Source organism: Gopherus evgoodei, chromosome 2, assembly GCF_007399415.2.
Source record: "Gopherus evgoodei ecotype Sinaloan lineage chromosome 2, rGopEvg1_v1.p, whole genome shotgun sequence".
NCBI classification, from domain to species: Eukaryota; Metazoa; Chordata; order Testudines; family Testudinidae; genus Gopherus; species Gopherus evgoodei.
In genome coordinates this window covers 253,717,432-253,730,404 of record NC_044323.1, presented here as the reverse complement: position 1 = coordinate 253,730,404, position 12,973 = coordinate 253,717,432, and the positions used below count along the sequence as shown (strand labels likewise).

General features: G+C 40.8%; 1 protein-coding gene across 5 annotated transcripts in view; it reads left to right on the top strand.

Moving 5' to 3' along the window:
- The first annotated feature begins 13 nt into the window (after positions 1-13).
- The window catches only part of RAD54B (RAD54 homolog B), a 119,631-nt gene continuing 106,671 nt past the window's right edge, over positions 14-12,973 (top strand). Inside the window, exons 1-3 of one of the 5 annotated variants that reach the window (XM_030553488.1) lie at positions 14-43; positions 7,604-7,757; positions 8,878-9,058. In XM_030553488.1, coding sequence (XP_030409348.1) covers positions 7,620-7,757; positions 8,878-9,058 — 319 coding nt within the window. In that variant the 5' untranslated portion in view covers positions 14-43; positions 7,604-7,619. Of the gene's footprint in view, positions 44-74; positions 228-6,912; positions 6,977-7,603; positions 7,758-8,877; positions 9,059-12,973 lie in introns of those variants that run through there. The other 4 variants (XM_030553486.1, XM_030553485.1, XM_030553487.1 and 1 more) reach the window with 4 other exon arrangements.

Sequence of the window (12,973 nt, the reverse complement as noted above, 5' to 3'; positions counted from 1 at the left end):
GGAGAGGCAAATGGGCACGCGCGGGTGCAGGACAGCTGGTGAAGTGAGGATGGGCGACAAGAACATGCGCGGTTGAATGATGGCTGGTGGGAGGGAAGCTTAGCGCATGCGCTTTGCGGCAATTGGCTGACGGGAGCCGGTGGCTGCGGCGGGACGGTTGAGTTGGGCGCGCCGCTCCGTGAGTGGGGCAGGGGCGCAGTGACTGAGGCGGCGGCGTCTGGCAGTGAGTGCCGGGGGCGGGGGAGCAGAGGGTGCTTGTAACAAGCTACTGGCTTGGCGGAGGGTGCTGAGCCCTGCCCCTCTGAGAAATCCGCCCGGCCCAGCAGCTCATATTTTGGTGGGCCCCGACTTTTGGGTGGAGGGGCAATGACAGACAGTGCTCGCTCAGCTTCTCCCCAGATGCCACGCCCTCTTCCTAGCCCTGGTACCCCCCGCCACTGGCCTTCACCTGCTGAGCTGGGCACGTGCATGGGGGAACACACAAAATGGCAAGGCAGAGTTGCCAGAGCGCAGTTTTCTGAAGGGCAGTTGCATAACTCCGTCCTGGATTTCAGGTGCCCGAGTGATGCTCCAGGCTGCTCTGGCAGCACTACACCCTGGCTCAGATGTGGGTGGGCCGGGATGCTAAGTGGCTATGCCCTTATTATGAGAATATTGGCAGTCATCCCTCCTCCGTACTGTTCTCTCCCAGCCACTTGTCCTGTAAAATTAGACATGCTCTGCCTTCTTATCAGAAATAAGCTCTATCTTTCTTTGTTTTGAAGTATAACCAAGTAAATGTGTTTTTCCAGATATATGTATATAAACTGAAATTAAATTAATGCACCAGTCTTGAACCACTACTACAGACAATAAGAAATAGTGCTGCTATCAAAGACGTCAGTCTCAGGCATTGACAAGAAGATGATTTATAAATTTACCTACTTGTTTCTGTTCCTGAATAGTCCATACCCATTACTTTTGATTAAAACCTTTCGTAAAGTTTTGGGGTATAAAATGAAATTTGTCAAAATCTCAGATTCTCCTGATTTGTTGTGACAGAATCTTTTAAAACTGCACTGACCCTGAAAACTCTTTTTCAATGGACTTTATTTAAAATTAAGTATTTGGATATCTTTTAAACATCTGATGTGCATACCATGTATAACGCAAACTTTCCAGATTAATTTGCACTATTTCACGAGGTGATAGTTGGAAGTTACTGCCAGTTAGGTGGGTAGATCAAGTTATGTCAGTGCACTCCAAATTACATTGTATTTTGTACCTATACCTATTTTGGATGTTCATAGATTCATAGACTCTAGTACTGGAAGGGACCTCGAGAGGTCATCGAGTCCAGTCCCCTGCCCTCATGGCAGGACCAAATACTGTCTAGACCATCCCTGATAGACATTTATCTAACCTACGTTTAAATATCTCCAGAGATGGAGATTCCACAGCCTCTCTAGGCAATTTATTCCAGTGTTTAACTACCCTGACAATTAGGAACTTTTTCCTAATGTCCAACCTAAATCTCCCTTGCTGCAGTTTAAGCCCATGCTTCTTGTTCTATCATTAGAGGCTAAGGTGAACAAGTTTTCTCCCTCCTCCTGATGACACCCTTTAAGATACCTGAAAACTGCTATCATGTCCCCTCTCAGTCTCCTCTTTTCCAAGCTAAATAAACCCAGTTCTTTCAGCCTTCCTTCATAGGTCATGTTCTCAAGACCTTTAATCATTCTTGTTGCTCTTCTCTGGACCTTCTCCAATTTTTCCACATCTTTCTTGAAATGCAGTGCCTAGAACTGGACACAATACTCCAGTTGAGGCCTAACCAGCGCAGAGTAGAGCAGAAGAATGACTTCTCATGTCTTGTTTACAACACACCTGTTAATGCATCCCAGAATAACGTTTGCTTTTTTTGCAACAGTATCATACTGTTGACTCATATTTAGCTTGTGGTCCACTATGACCCCTAGATCTCTTTCTGCCATACTCCTTCCTAGACAGTCTCTTCCCATTCTCTATGTGTGAAACTGACTGTTCCTTCCTAAGTGGAGCACTTTGCATTTGTCTTTATTGAACTTCATCAGGTTTACCTCAGACCATTTCTCCAATTTGTCCAGATCGTTTTGAATTTTGACCCTGTCCTCCAAAGCAGTTGAAATCCCTCCCAGTTTGGTATCGTCTGCAAACTTAATAAGCGTACTTTCTATGCCAACATCTAAGTCGTTGATGAAGATATTGAACAGAGCTGGTCCCAAAACAGACCCCTGCAGAACCCCACTTGTTATACCTTTCCAGCAGGATTGGGAACCATTAGTAATTACTCTCTGAGTACGGTTATCTAGCCAGTTATGCACCCACCTTATAGTAGCCTCATCTAAATTGTATTTGCCTAGTTTATCGATAAGGATATAATGCGAGACTGTATCAAATGCCTTACTAAAGTCTAGGTATACCACATCCGCCGCTTCTCCCTTATCCACAAGACTCGTTATCCTATCAAAGAAAGCTATCAGATTGGTTTGAGACGATTTGTTCTTTACAAATCCATGCTGGCTATTCCTTATCACCTTACCACCTTCCAAGTGTTTGCAGATGATTTCTTTAATTACTTGCTCCATTATCTTCCCTGGCACAGAAGTTAAACTAACTGGTCTGTAGTTTCCTGGGTTGTTTTTATTTCCCTTTTTATAGATGGGCACTATATTTGCCCTTTTCCAGTCTTCTGGAATCTCTCCCGTCTCCCATGACTTTCCAAAGATAATAGCTAGAGGCTCAGATACCTCCTCTATTAACTCCTTGAGTATTCTAGGATGCATTTCATCAGGCCCTGGTGACTTACAGGCATCTAACTTTTCTAAGTGATTTTTAACTTGCTCTTTTTTTATTTTATCTTCTAAACCTACCCCCTTCCCATAAGCATTCACTTTGTTAGACATTCCTTCAGACTTCTCAGTGAAGACCGAAACAAAGAAGTCATTAAGCATCTCTGCCATTTCCAAGTTTCCTGTTACTGTTTCTCCCTCCTCACTGAGCAATGGGCCTACCCTGTTCTTGGTCTTCCTCTTGCTTCTAATGTATTGATAAAAAGTCTTCTTGTTTCCCTTTATTCCCATAGCTAGTTTGAGCTCATTTTGTGCCTTTGCCTTTCTAATCTTGCCCCTGCATTCCTGTGTTATTTGCCTATGTTCATCCTTGGTAATCTGACCTAGTTTCCATTTTTTATATGACTCCTTTTTATTTTGTAGGCCATGCAGGATCTCGTGGTTAAGCCAAGGTGGTCTTTTGCCACATTTTCTATCTTTCCTAACCATTGGAATAGCTTGCTTTTGGGCCCTTAATACTGTCCCTTTGAAAAACTGCCAACTCTCCTCAGTTGTTTTTCCCCTCATTCTTGATTCCCATGGGACCTGACCTGTCAGTTCTCTGAGCTTACCAAAATCCGCCTTCCTGAAATCCATTGTCTCTATTTTGCTGTACCTGATTATTTTGTTGTTCCTGATTATTATTCCTATACAATGCTTTGACCTGATGATGTTATTAGGGTAGGGAAGGTGAGCCATCTGCTATCTAAGATTGCTATATAAACGTCTTGAACATGGTGTCTGCTCTCTTCATGATATTAAAAAATACAAACTGGGCAGTGCAATAATGTAAGGGCCATTCTTGCATGACATTTAAAGCCCCGCTCCCATGAACATTTAGGTACATGTGACTAGTATAACCAGGGCTGGCTTAGCAAGTGTGGGGCCTGATTTTTGTGGGGCTTGTACTCACTGGGCGCGCTCCGAGTCTTCAGTGGTACTTTGGATTGCCATGCTCCAGCCAGGGGAGGGGGACCGCGGGGTTTGCAGCCCTCTAGCCGGGGAGCCGGGCCACGGTGCTTGCCGTGCACCGGCCAGAGGAGCAGGCTGTGGGGCTTGCCACACTCCGGCCGGCGCTCTGGCTGGGGGAGCGGGACCGCAGGGCTTGCTGCACTCTGCTAGGGAAGCGGGTTACGGGGTTGCCGCGCTCTGGTGGGAGGAGCGGGGCCACGGGACTTGCCGAGCTCTGGCTGGGTGTGGGGCACTCTTAGGCGCAGGGCCCAATTTGGGGGAATCACCCTAAAGCCGGCCCTGAGTATAATCAACTGAAACAAGACCACTCCCATTCTTTCCTGATTTATAAATTTGCAACACAATGGTAATGAATGCTTGTAAAGATGAGTAACATTGCAAGCCATCTTTCAGACAAACACTGGAGAAAATGCACCTAGCTACCTGTACTCTGGTCCTGCCCCAAAATATCCAATGTTGTTTGCTTCTTATACATCTAGATGAAAAAATTAGTGGCTTCCTTTTGTCTAGTACTCCAAAGTCCTATGATAATTTGTATTTTGAGAATTCTCCGAAAGAGAGATCTAGATGTTAATGCTGCTCTTGTTAGCTGTTTCGTACAGTCAATTGCAGGAGAAGGACCTGTTCCAATATGGGAATTTTTCTAACATGCCTGGAATCTTATGTATCTGTACAGATCTACTCAGTTGTATTCGAAAAACTCATATGTATGTGTACATATAGGGTATTCTTTCACTGATTGCTTTAGTAAAGTAGCAGTATGTACATTGGAAAAAGTGAGCTAGTGTACAAATTCTCTTGCTTTTATATTTTTCTCTGTGTTCTTTACATTATGCTTTGCAATACATTATATATATTATAATAGCACCGAAAATGTCCTATGGGCTGTACAGATATATAATATACTTCTGGGGGAATTTTGTGCCAAAAAGTTAAAAATTCTGCACACAATTTTTAAAAGTTCTGCGTATTTTATTTGTCAAAATAACACAATATACTCACACCAGTTTCAATTATTTTGGTAATTAATTTCAAAATACCTGTCAACAGTATGTCTGTAACAATACAGACAACAAAAAGATTCAGGAAATGTTTTTTGACAAATTCCTTACTAGGCATATTAATAAAGAACTTTGAGTAATAATTCATTTAGACTTCAATACAGAAAACGTATTTCCTGCACCCCTCAGAAGTAGTGGAAAGGCTTGTGGGAGTAAGGGGTAACGAGGAACTGAGGGGAGAGGGAAGTTATTGCTGGAAAGAAACCTAGAAGTGAATATGGTGGGTTGTTGGATGTAGGTGAGAGAAGTATGAAACAGGTTGTTTTTATTTTTTTTTGTGAGGGGAGCATTTTTAGGGAGTTGGGGATCCCCCCCCCGCTGACCCTGGCTGACCCCTTGCCTCTCTCATTCAGTCAGGCATATCTGCCCATGTCCCCATGTGTCCATGCACCTCCCGTCTCCATATCTCTCTGTCCCCACACTCAGCTGCCCCGCCTCTCCCCATCCCCATATGTCCTTGCACCCCCTCCACCCTGTCCCCATGTGCCCCTGCACACTCACTCAGCTATGTCTTTCCCTCATCCTCATGCAGCCCCGCACCCTCCTCCCATTCAGCCCCTGTCCCAGTCTGTCCTCCCACTAGCCCTTTGTCTGTGCCCCCCATATTTCATGCCTCCTCGCCTGGCCTTACAGGCAGGGCGCTGTAAGGAAGGCTGCCTCTTCTCCCTATCCATGGAGGTCTGCTCCTGCGTGGTAGCAGCTGCCCTCTGTTCTGGCACAACAGCATCCCCTCATGGGTGAAAGGCATAATTGCAGTGCCTCTCTGGCAGAATGTGTTTTCTGTAGGAAAAAAAAAAATTCTGGGGATGCGAATTCCGCACATGCACAGTGGCACAGAATTCCCCCAGAAGTAATAGCAAAGGACATCCTAGCCCAGAGCTTACAATTTAAGAGAAGACTGGTCCTGAGAAAACATAGATAATATGTGAAGTATAACCCTTGTAACTTGTAATAATGTTGACTGGTATCATTTTCATTGCTGTAAAAATAATACATTTAAAAAAAAATGCGGTCAACCTAAATCTTTCCAAAGATACATAAAGATACCTGCATGAGAGCCTATTATAGGTTCTTAAGTTTAACAGCAACAAAGGAACTGATATTGAATCATTATAAAATCAAGAAAGGTGGCTGCTGGTTGCATCAATAGAGCCATAAGAAGAGGCTTGCAAATCTTGAATGTGATCAGGGAAAAGCAAAGATATCTCTTTAAATAAGAGTGGTTCCTAGCACAACCCAGAGCCGCCCAGAGGATTCAGGGGGCCTGGGGCAAAGCAATTTCAGGGGCCCCTTCCATAAAAAAAAAGTTGCAATACCAGAGAATACTATATTCTTGTGGGGGCCCCTGCGGGATCCAGGGCCTGGGGCAAATTGCCTCACTTGCCCCCCTCTCTGGGTGGCCCTGGTTCAACCACACTGAAAGTGACTAACATACAGAGTGAAATCAAATGGTCGTGATTCTTTCATCCAGGTGTAGCTCTGCCAGTAGCTTCATACATGCACTCTGTTTGACTAGTTAGGTAAACCACAATTATAAAACAGTCATTGATGCTAAGCATTTTTGTATCTAAATCTTTTAAGAAGTGTTTTTTCTTAACAGTAGCCTCTTAATTGCTTTTGTGTGAATGTTCTCAGAAGGGTTGCTGTGCAGCTTGTAGACCACTAGAGTGCAAAATAGTGCAAAAAAAGATTGTGCCACTGGAGTATACAGTGGCTACCAAATCTGTCTGTGTCCTGTTCCCAAAAGGACAGAGATGTTTGTGTCACATGGAGGCCTACTGAGGTTTGACTGTATTCTTGGTCAATGTCTGTCATGTAATTAAAACAAATAATTCTGGAAACCCAATTATAAAATAATCTCAGAGAATTAAACAAAACTTTAACCCATACATTGTGTCCCTGTACTGCCACATAACATTTTTATAGTAAAAACACATTATCTTCTTCAAGTTCTGTTGCAACAGATGCAAGTATACTGTATCAGAATGACTTCTTGACGTATATTATAGTCTTGAGTTCATCTGCGTGGACAATGATCTTTGTTTGGAAAGCAACTAGCACTCTGTGGGTGCTACTGGAAATAAAGGATACAGAGTAGATATCTGGATTGTAACAGTGCATATAGAGCTAAGACTGTACCCAGCTCTATTCCCATCTTAATATGGGGAGTTTACACAACCAGTTTAATTGATTATTAAAGGCAGAATTCTAATCTCAGATGCTCATCTTGAACATTCAGTACTCTGTTTATGAGTACAGTAATGGATTTTCAAGATTAGCTGTGAAGGGCACAAGAGAAGTTTCCATTCCCAAATGTCTGTGTTTATTAGTCCATGTACAGTTTGTAGAAAAGTAATTTGTATACTGTTCATCCTTAAAGTACCTCTTGCTCTTGAGAAGTGCATCATTGGCTTCTTAGGGTGAAAGTGGAAATGGTTAATGACTGAGTCCTACAGTGTGGATTAGCGAAGATACAGTTTACTATTTCCATTTCTCTGTTTTTAATTATGGTAGTTGCATGTCTTGTTTGAACATCTTGCATCAATTTTGTACATATAGTATGTTAAACTTGACAACTAAAATTATTCTTGGAAATGATCTGAGATACAGACTATGATAGATACTTTAATTTTTAAGATGTGCGTGTTGAGTGATATCCTGAAATATTTCTGCCATTAAAGGTTCTTGCTACAAAACACTTCTGTAACTGCTGTTTTTCAGACTGGCAGAAGTAAATATGAGGCGATCAGCAGCTCCAAGTCAACGTCTAGGGAATTCAGCTAAAAAGCCAAGGTTTATACCCCCAGGAAAAAATAACACCATCTGTCTGAAGAAAGAAAATGAACAGCTGGTCCCAGAAATTAAGTTGACTGAGGTAAAAAGAAAAATGGATGGGGAAATGTTTAGCTATGCAGCACTGCAACTAAAATAATTAGTTCTTACTCATGCAAGCAGTCGTAATGGGTCAGATTCTGACCTTAAGTCATGCTGAATTGCACCTTATTCCTCAAATAGTCAGTCCCATTACTACTCCAACTTCACCATTGAAGTAAAAGTACTACTCAATATGAGTAAAAAAGTATCAGAATTCAGCATATATACAAGTCTTACTGTAGCCAATGCGTGGGTTGCAGAGTTGGCCTATACTTCACTGGGTTACTGAGAGGTTGAACTGTAAAATGTATTGAATATCCTGGCAAAAGCATTTCACAAAAGAAGGTCCTTTCTTAAGATGGGTAATTCAAAAATGTCAATACACTGAGTTACAGTGTGGCGACAAGACAGCAAAGCCTCTGACACAGAAAGAAGTTCAGTATGTCATCATTTATGAGCCAAGATCAAGTGTAGGTAATCTCTTGGCCTATCCAAGGCCGTGATCAAGTGTCTTGATGTTTTTAGTCTTTTGGCCTCGAGATGAAAACCTTGTCTGTGTCTCTGGGACCTTGAGGTAAAAATATTATCTAAGTTATATCTTTAATTTTAAGGCTTCTGTTGAATAAAATTCACAAATAGAAGTTGCTGTTTTTGCGGATGGCCATTTATATTAAAAGCACATTTATTTATTTGCATGTGTCAGTGTATATGTACACAAATATACACAGTAGAGGCTTGATTTTTCCATCCTTATGCATGAATAGTACCTCACTTCTCAGTTGGTACCACGGGACTATTCAGTGTAAGTAAAGAGTGGCAGAATTTGGACTAGAGTGACTTGCAAACTTACCACAGAGAAGGAATGATTGATCCTGACCTGTATAACTGAACTTCAAAACTGCAGAGAGCTACTAAAGTTTGGATGTGGGTAGTACCTAATTATTGTCTTAAAATGGCAACAGGAGAAATTTAGATTTTAATATTTTTGTAAAGTGTGAGCTGGTATTTTCTGTAATACATTTAAATATGGGAAAGAACTATGCATCTTTCAAAGAAAAGCAGATTTTTCACTTTTCCATTAAGGGTTGGGAAAATGCTATGCTGAATTTCTGTTTTTGTAGGTAGAAGAGAAACAGCAGAGCGGCTCTGGGCATACAAGAGCTCTTTCTAGAATATGTGGTATAAATATAAATTCTACACAGTCTGTGGAATCTCTTGGAGAAATAAGCTCCATGGAAAAGTGTAATGGAGAAAATGAGTGTAAGGCTGCTGGAATGAAAAAAGTAAATAGAACTAAAGCAGGTAAGAGTCCACTTTTTTAAAGTTGCTGTGATATAATTTGGAAGTATTTGAAAAACATGAGGCTGATTTGTTACTCACTGACACGACATGAATGTTGCATAAATGCTTAAAGTCTTGTAGTGGTAGAATTATCTCTGTATTACCAAAAAAAAAAATAAAAATTAAAGTTGCTCAAATCCACTGCTTTCCTCAACCCTTCCCTTTTATTGGGTAGGGAATCTAAAAGAAAGCGGTGAGATTCTTGGAGACCAGCTTTTGGTGCCACCTTTCTAAGTCCTGGTCTGAACTAAAAAGTTAGGTCAGCCCAGCTGCATCACTCAGGGATGTTCAAAGTCCACACCCCCGAGCAACATGGTTAAGCCAACATAACTCCTGGTGTAGACAACACTAGGTTGACCAAAGAATTCTGTTGACTTAGCTACTGCCTCTTGGGGAGGTGGATTACCTGTGCTGATGGGAGAACCCCTCCTGTTGGCATGGGTAGTGTCTATATTGAAGCCCTACAGTGCTGCCGCTGTGCTGGTATAGCGTTTCATGTATAAACAAGCCCTAACACTTTTTGTTTTCTGTTAAGTTACTATTTTTAATTTTTCTGGCTTAATTTAATGATTAATAATAACATTATTTTAAGTGTAGTGTGTTTAATTGGGCCTGCCGTTAAAAAACAAACAAAAAAACAAACAAAAAAAAACTGTTTATAATTTAAACTACAATTTGTGACTCTTTATAACCACTGGAATTGTAATCAAGTCTTTGTTTAACAAAGTGATGTTCAACCCTATTATAAAATGTAACTGATGTGATGGTTTAATATTTTTGCTTACATTTTTACAGAACTTCTTAATGTATGTTGGTGCATATGATCACTTGACTTCTTTGGAGCGGTTGTTAGGGGCTTCTTTCAGTACTTTTTTTTTTGAGTCTTTACCTGATGTGTCTTGTAATGATTGCAAGGAACTGTGAAAATGGTGGTTAGAAATTATTGTTTTGTCCTCATGGATTATGGTGATCTAGGCTTTCACAATAAAATCACAAACCTCGGTTTGTTTGAAAGGGACTGCTCAATTTTTTAAGACCCTCACATTTACCTGTCTTGTTCGTTAATACCTGTTCCTTCTGATGCTTATAATTTAAACACAAGTTTTAAAGTGTTTGTGTGTGGTAGGAAGAGTGGCCAGAGGACAACTTTTTTTGGTTTTGAGTAATTTATGGTCTTCTATAATGTAAGTGCATGTTCAGTGTTTGTGTTCTCTGGGTCCATTAAATTGCACACTGGCAGATGCTTCAAAATGATATACTTGTGGAAGAACCTCTGTCCGCAGATTCCTCCACAAAAATTGCTATAGAAGTGAAAGATTTCCACTGGAAGTCATAGTGCTAAAGGGAGAATACTGCTGGCATAGATTTTCTGTGGAGATCCGTGTTAGTACTTCTGAAATAGAGTTGTGAATAGAGGGACGTAGTGTTGCCTAATGGATAGAGCACTGGACTAAAACTCAGGACTCTGGGTTCCGTTCTCAGCTTGCCTGCTGGGTGACATTGGACAAGTCACTTCATCTCTTGTGTCTCAGTTTCTCCTTTTGTAAAATGGATATTGACCTCCTTTGTAAAGCGCTGATGAAAAGCACTATATAAGAAGAGCTTTATTTTGTTGTTGTTATAAATACTGCTTAAAGTAATCACTATTACTGGGATACAAGCACCAGTTTCTGCTAGCATATCCCTGGATCCAGACTTTACCAAGACTTAATTTGTTTTCAGTATCCTGTATTTTCCAAGGTACCCATATAAGTCCTACCAGTTGTACCATTTCATCTGCTACTCAGCACAACTATTGCAACAATTTTATAAATGATGTCAAGTATCAGAGGGTAGCCGTGTTAGTCTGGATCTGTAAAAGCAGCAAGGAAACCTGTGGCACCTTATAGACTAACAGACGTATTGGAGCATGAGCTTTCGTGGGTGAATACCCACTTCCTCAGATGCATGTAATGGAAATATCCAGGGGCAGGTATATATATGTGTGCTAGCAAGCAAGCTAGAGATAACGAGGTCAGTTCAATCAGGGAGGATGAGGCCCTGTTCTAGCAGTTGAGGTGTGAAAACCAAGAGAGGAGAAACTGGTTCTGTAATTGGCAAGCCATTCACAGTCTTTGTTCAATCCTGAGCTGATGGTGTCAAATTTGCAGATGAACTGAAGCTCAGCAGTTTCTCTTTGAAGTCTGGTCCTGAAGTTTTTTTTGCTGCAGGATGGCCACCTTAAGGTCTGCTATAGTGTGGCCAGGGAGGTTGAAGTGCTCTCCTACAGGTTTTTGTATATTGCCATTCCTAATGTCTGATTTGTGTCCATTTATCCTTTTCCGTAGAGACTGTCCAGTTTGGCCGATGTACATAGCAGAGGGGCATTGCTGGCATATGATGGCGTATATTACATTGGTGGATGTGCAGGTGAATGAACCAGTGATAGTGTGGCTGATCTGGTTAGGTCCTGTGATGGTGTCGCTGGTGTAGATATGTGGGCAGAGTTGGCATCGAGGTTTGTTGCATGGATTGGTTCCTGAGCAAGAGTTATTATGGTGTGGTGTGCAGTTACTGGTGAGAATATGTTTCAGGTTGGCAGGTTGTCTGTGTTATCTCTAGCTTGCTTGCTAGCACACATATATATACCTGCCCCTGGATATTTCCATTACATGCATCTGAGGAAGTGGGTATTCACCCACGAAAGCTCATGCTCCAATACGTCTGTTAGTCTATAAGGTGCCACAGGATTCCTTGCTGCTTTTATAAATGATGTAAGCCATAAGCTTCAGTCAGAGCATGAAACTTAATAATCAACTTTATTTTGTTAAAACTGCTGCTGTTACGAAACTCAAAAATAATAGAAACCGGTCATGAAAATCAGATTCCACAGATTTTTTTGACTGTAATGAACTTATATATGAATTTTCTAACCAAGTGGTAAAATCAGTTTGGTTTGGTTAAAGGAATATTATCGTGATGATGTAATTTAATTTTTATTAGTAAAAGCTAGGTTTTTTTAGATGATTAAAACAATTTAACAAATCTTAATTTCTTCTACCATATCTGTTTGTTACCTACATATCATTCAGTTTGCACAATGAAGCTGGATTAATAAGTTTCACTTTTTGTTTCTTCTGTACCGGCACAATGCTGCTGTGTTTTTTAGGTTTCAAACACAGCAGGAGAATGTGCAAATAAATGCCTCAGTTACCATTGAAATTCTTATGAAACACCTGTAGATGTTGAAACAATTGAGTTCATTTGGATGGTCATTCTGATACCGCTCCCAGAGAATGCTTTGCATTCAATCTTCTAAAACCTGAAAATTGACATTCCAGCTGCACATTTTCATTGTGTCCCTTTTCTGGAACGTATACAATTTGTATTAGATAGCATCTATGTAAAAACTGTACTCATAGCTAACATAAAAGAATTCTTGCCTTTCTAGCTTTAGTTTAGACTGAAAATATTATGTACTTGTTTTCTGGAAAATTTTCCTGATTAAAACCATGCATGTTCTCAGACACACAACCCTGAAGAATTTTTGTATTGAATTTTAATATTTAGGTGCAGATTGACAAAAAGGTCCTATTACACAACAAGCCGTTTAAGTATAATTATGACTAGTGAAAAATATGATGCTCCTTCAAAAATACATAGTTTTGGAGGATACTTTTTTTTAATCATTACTGTTGTTGGAATATCAGTCTTTTTTGAAGTGGCAAAGTGCAGTAGTGTAACTTGGGCTTTTTTGTATTCAGAACATAGGACATGACTTGTTGGCAGCTAAGTTAGTTTGCATAATAGCAAAGAATGGTGACTAGTTGTTAAAATGTGCTAGCAGCACATTTTGAAAACTTAGAACAGTGGTCCCCAACACTGTGCCCGCAGGTG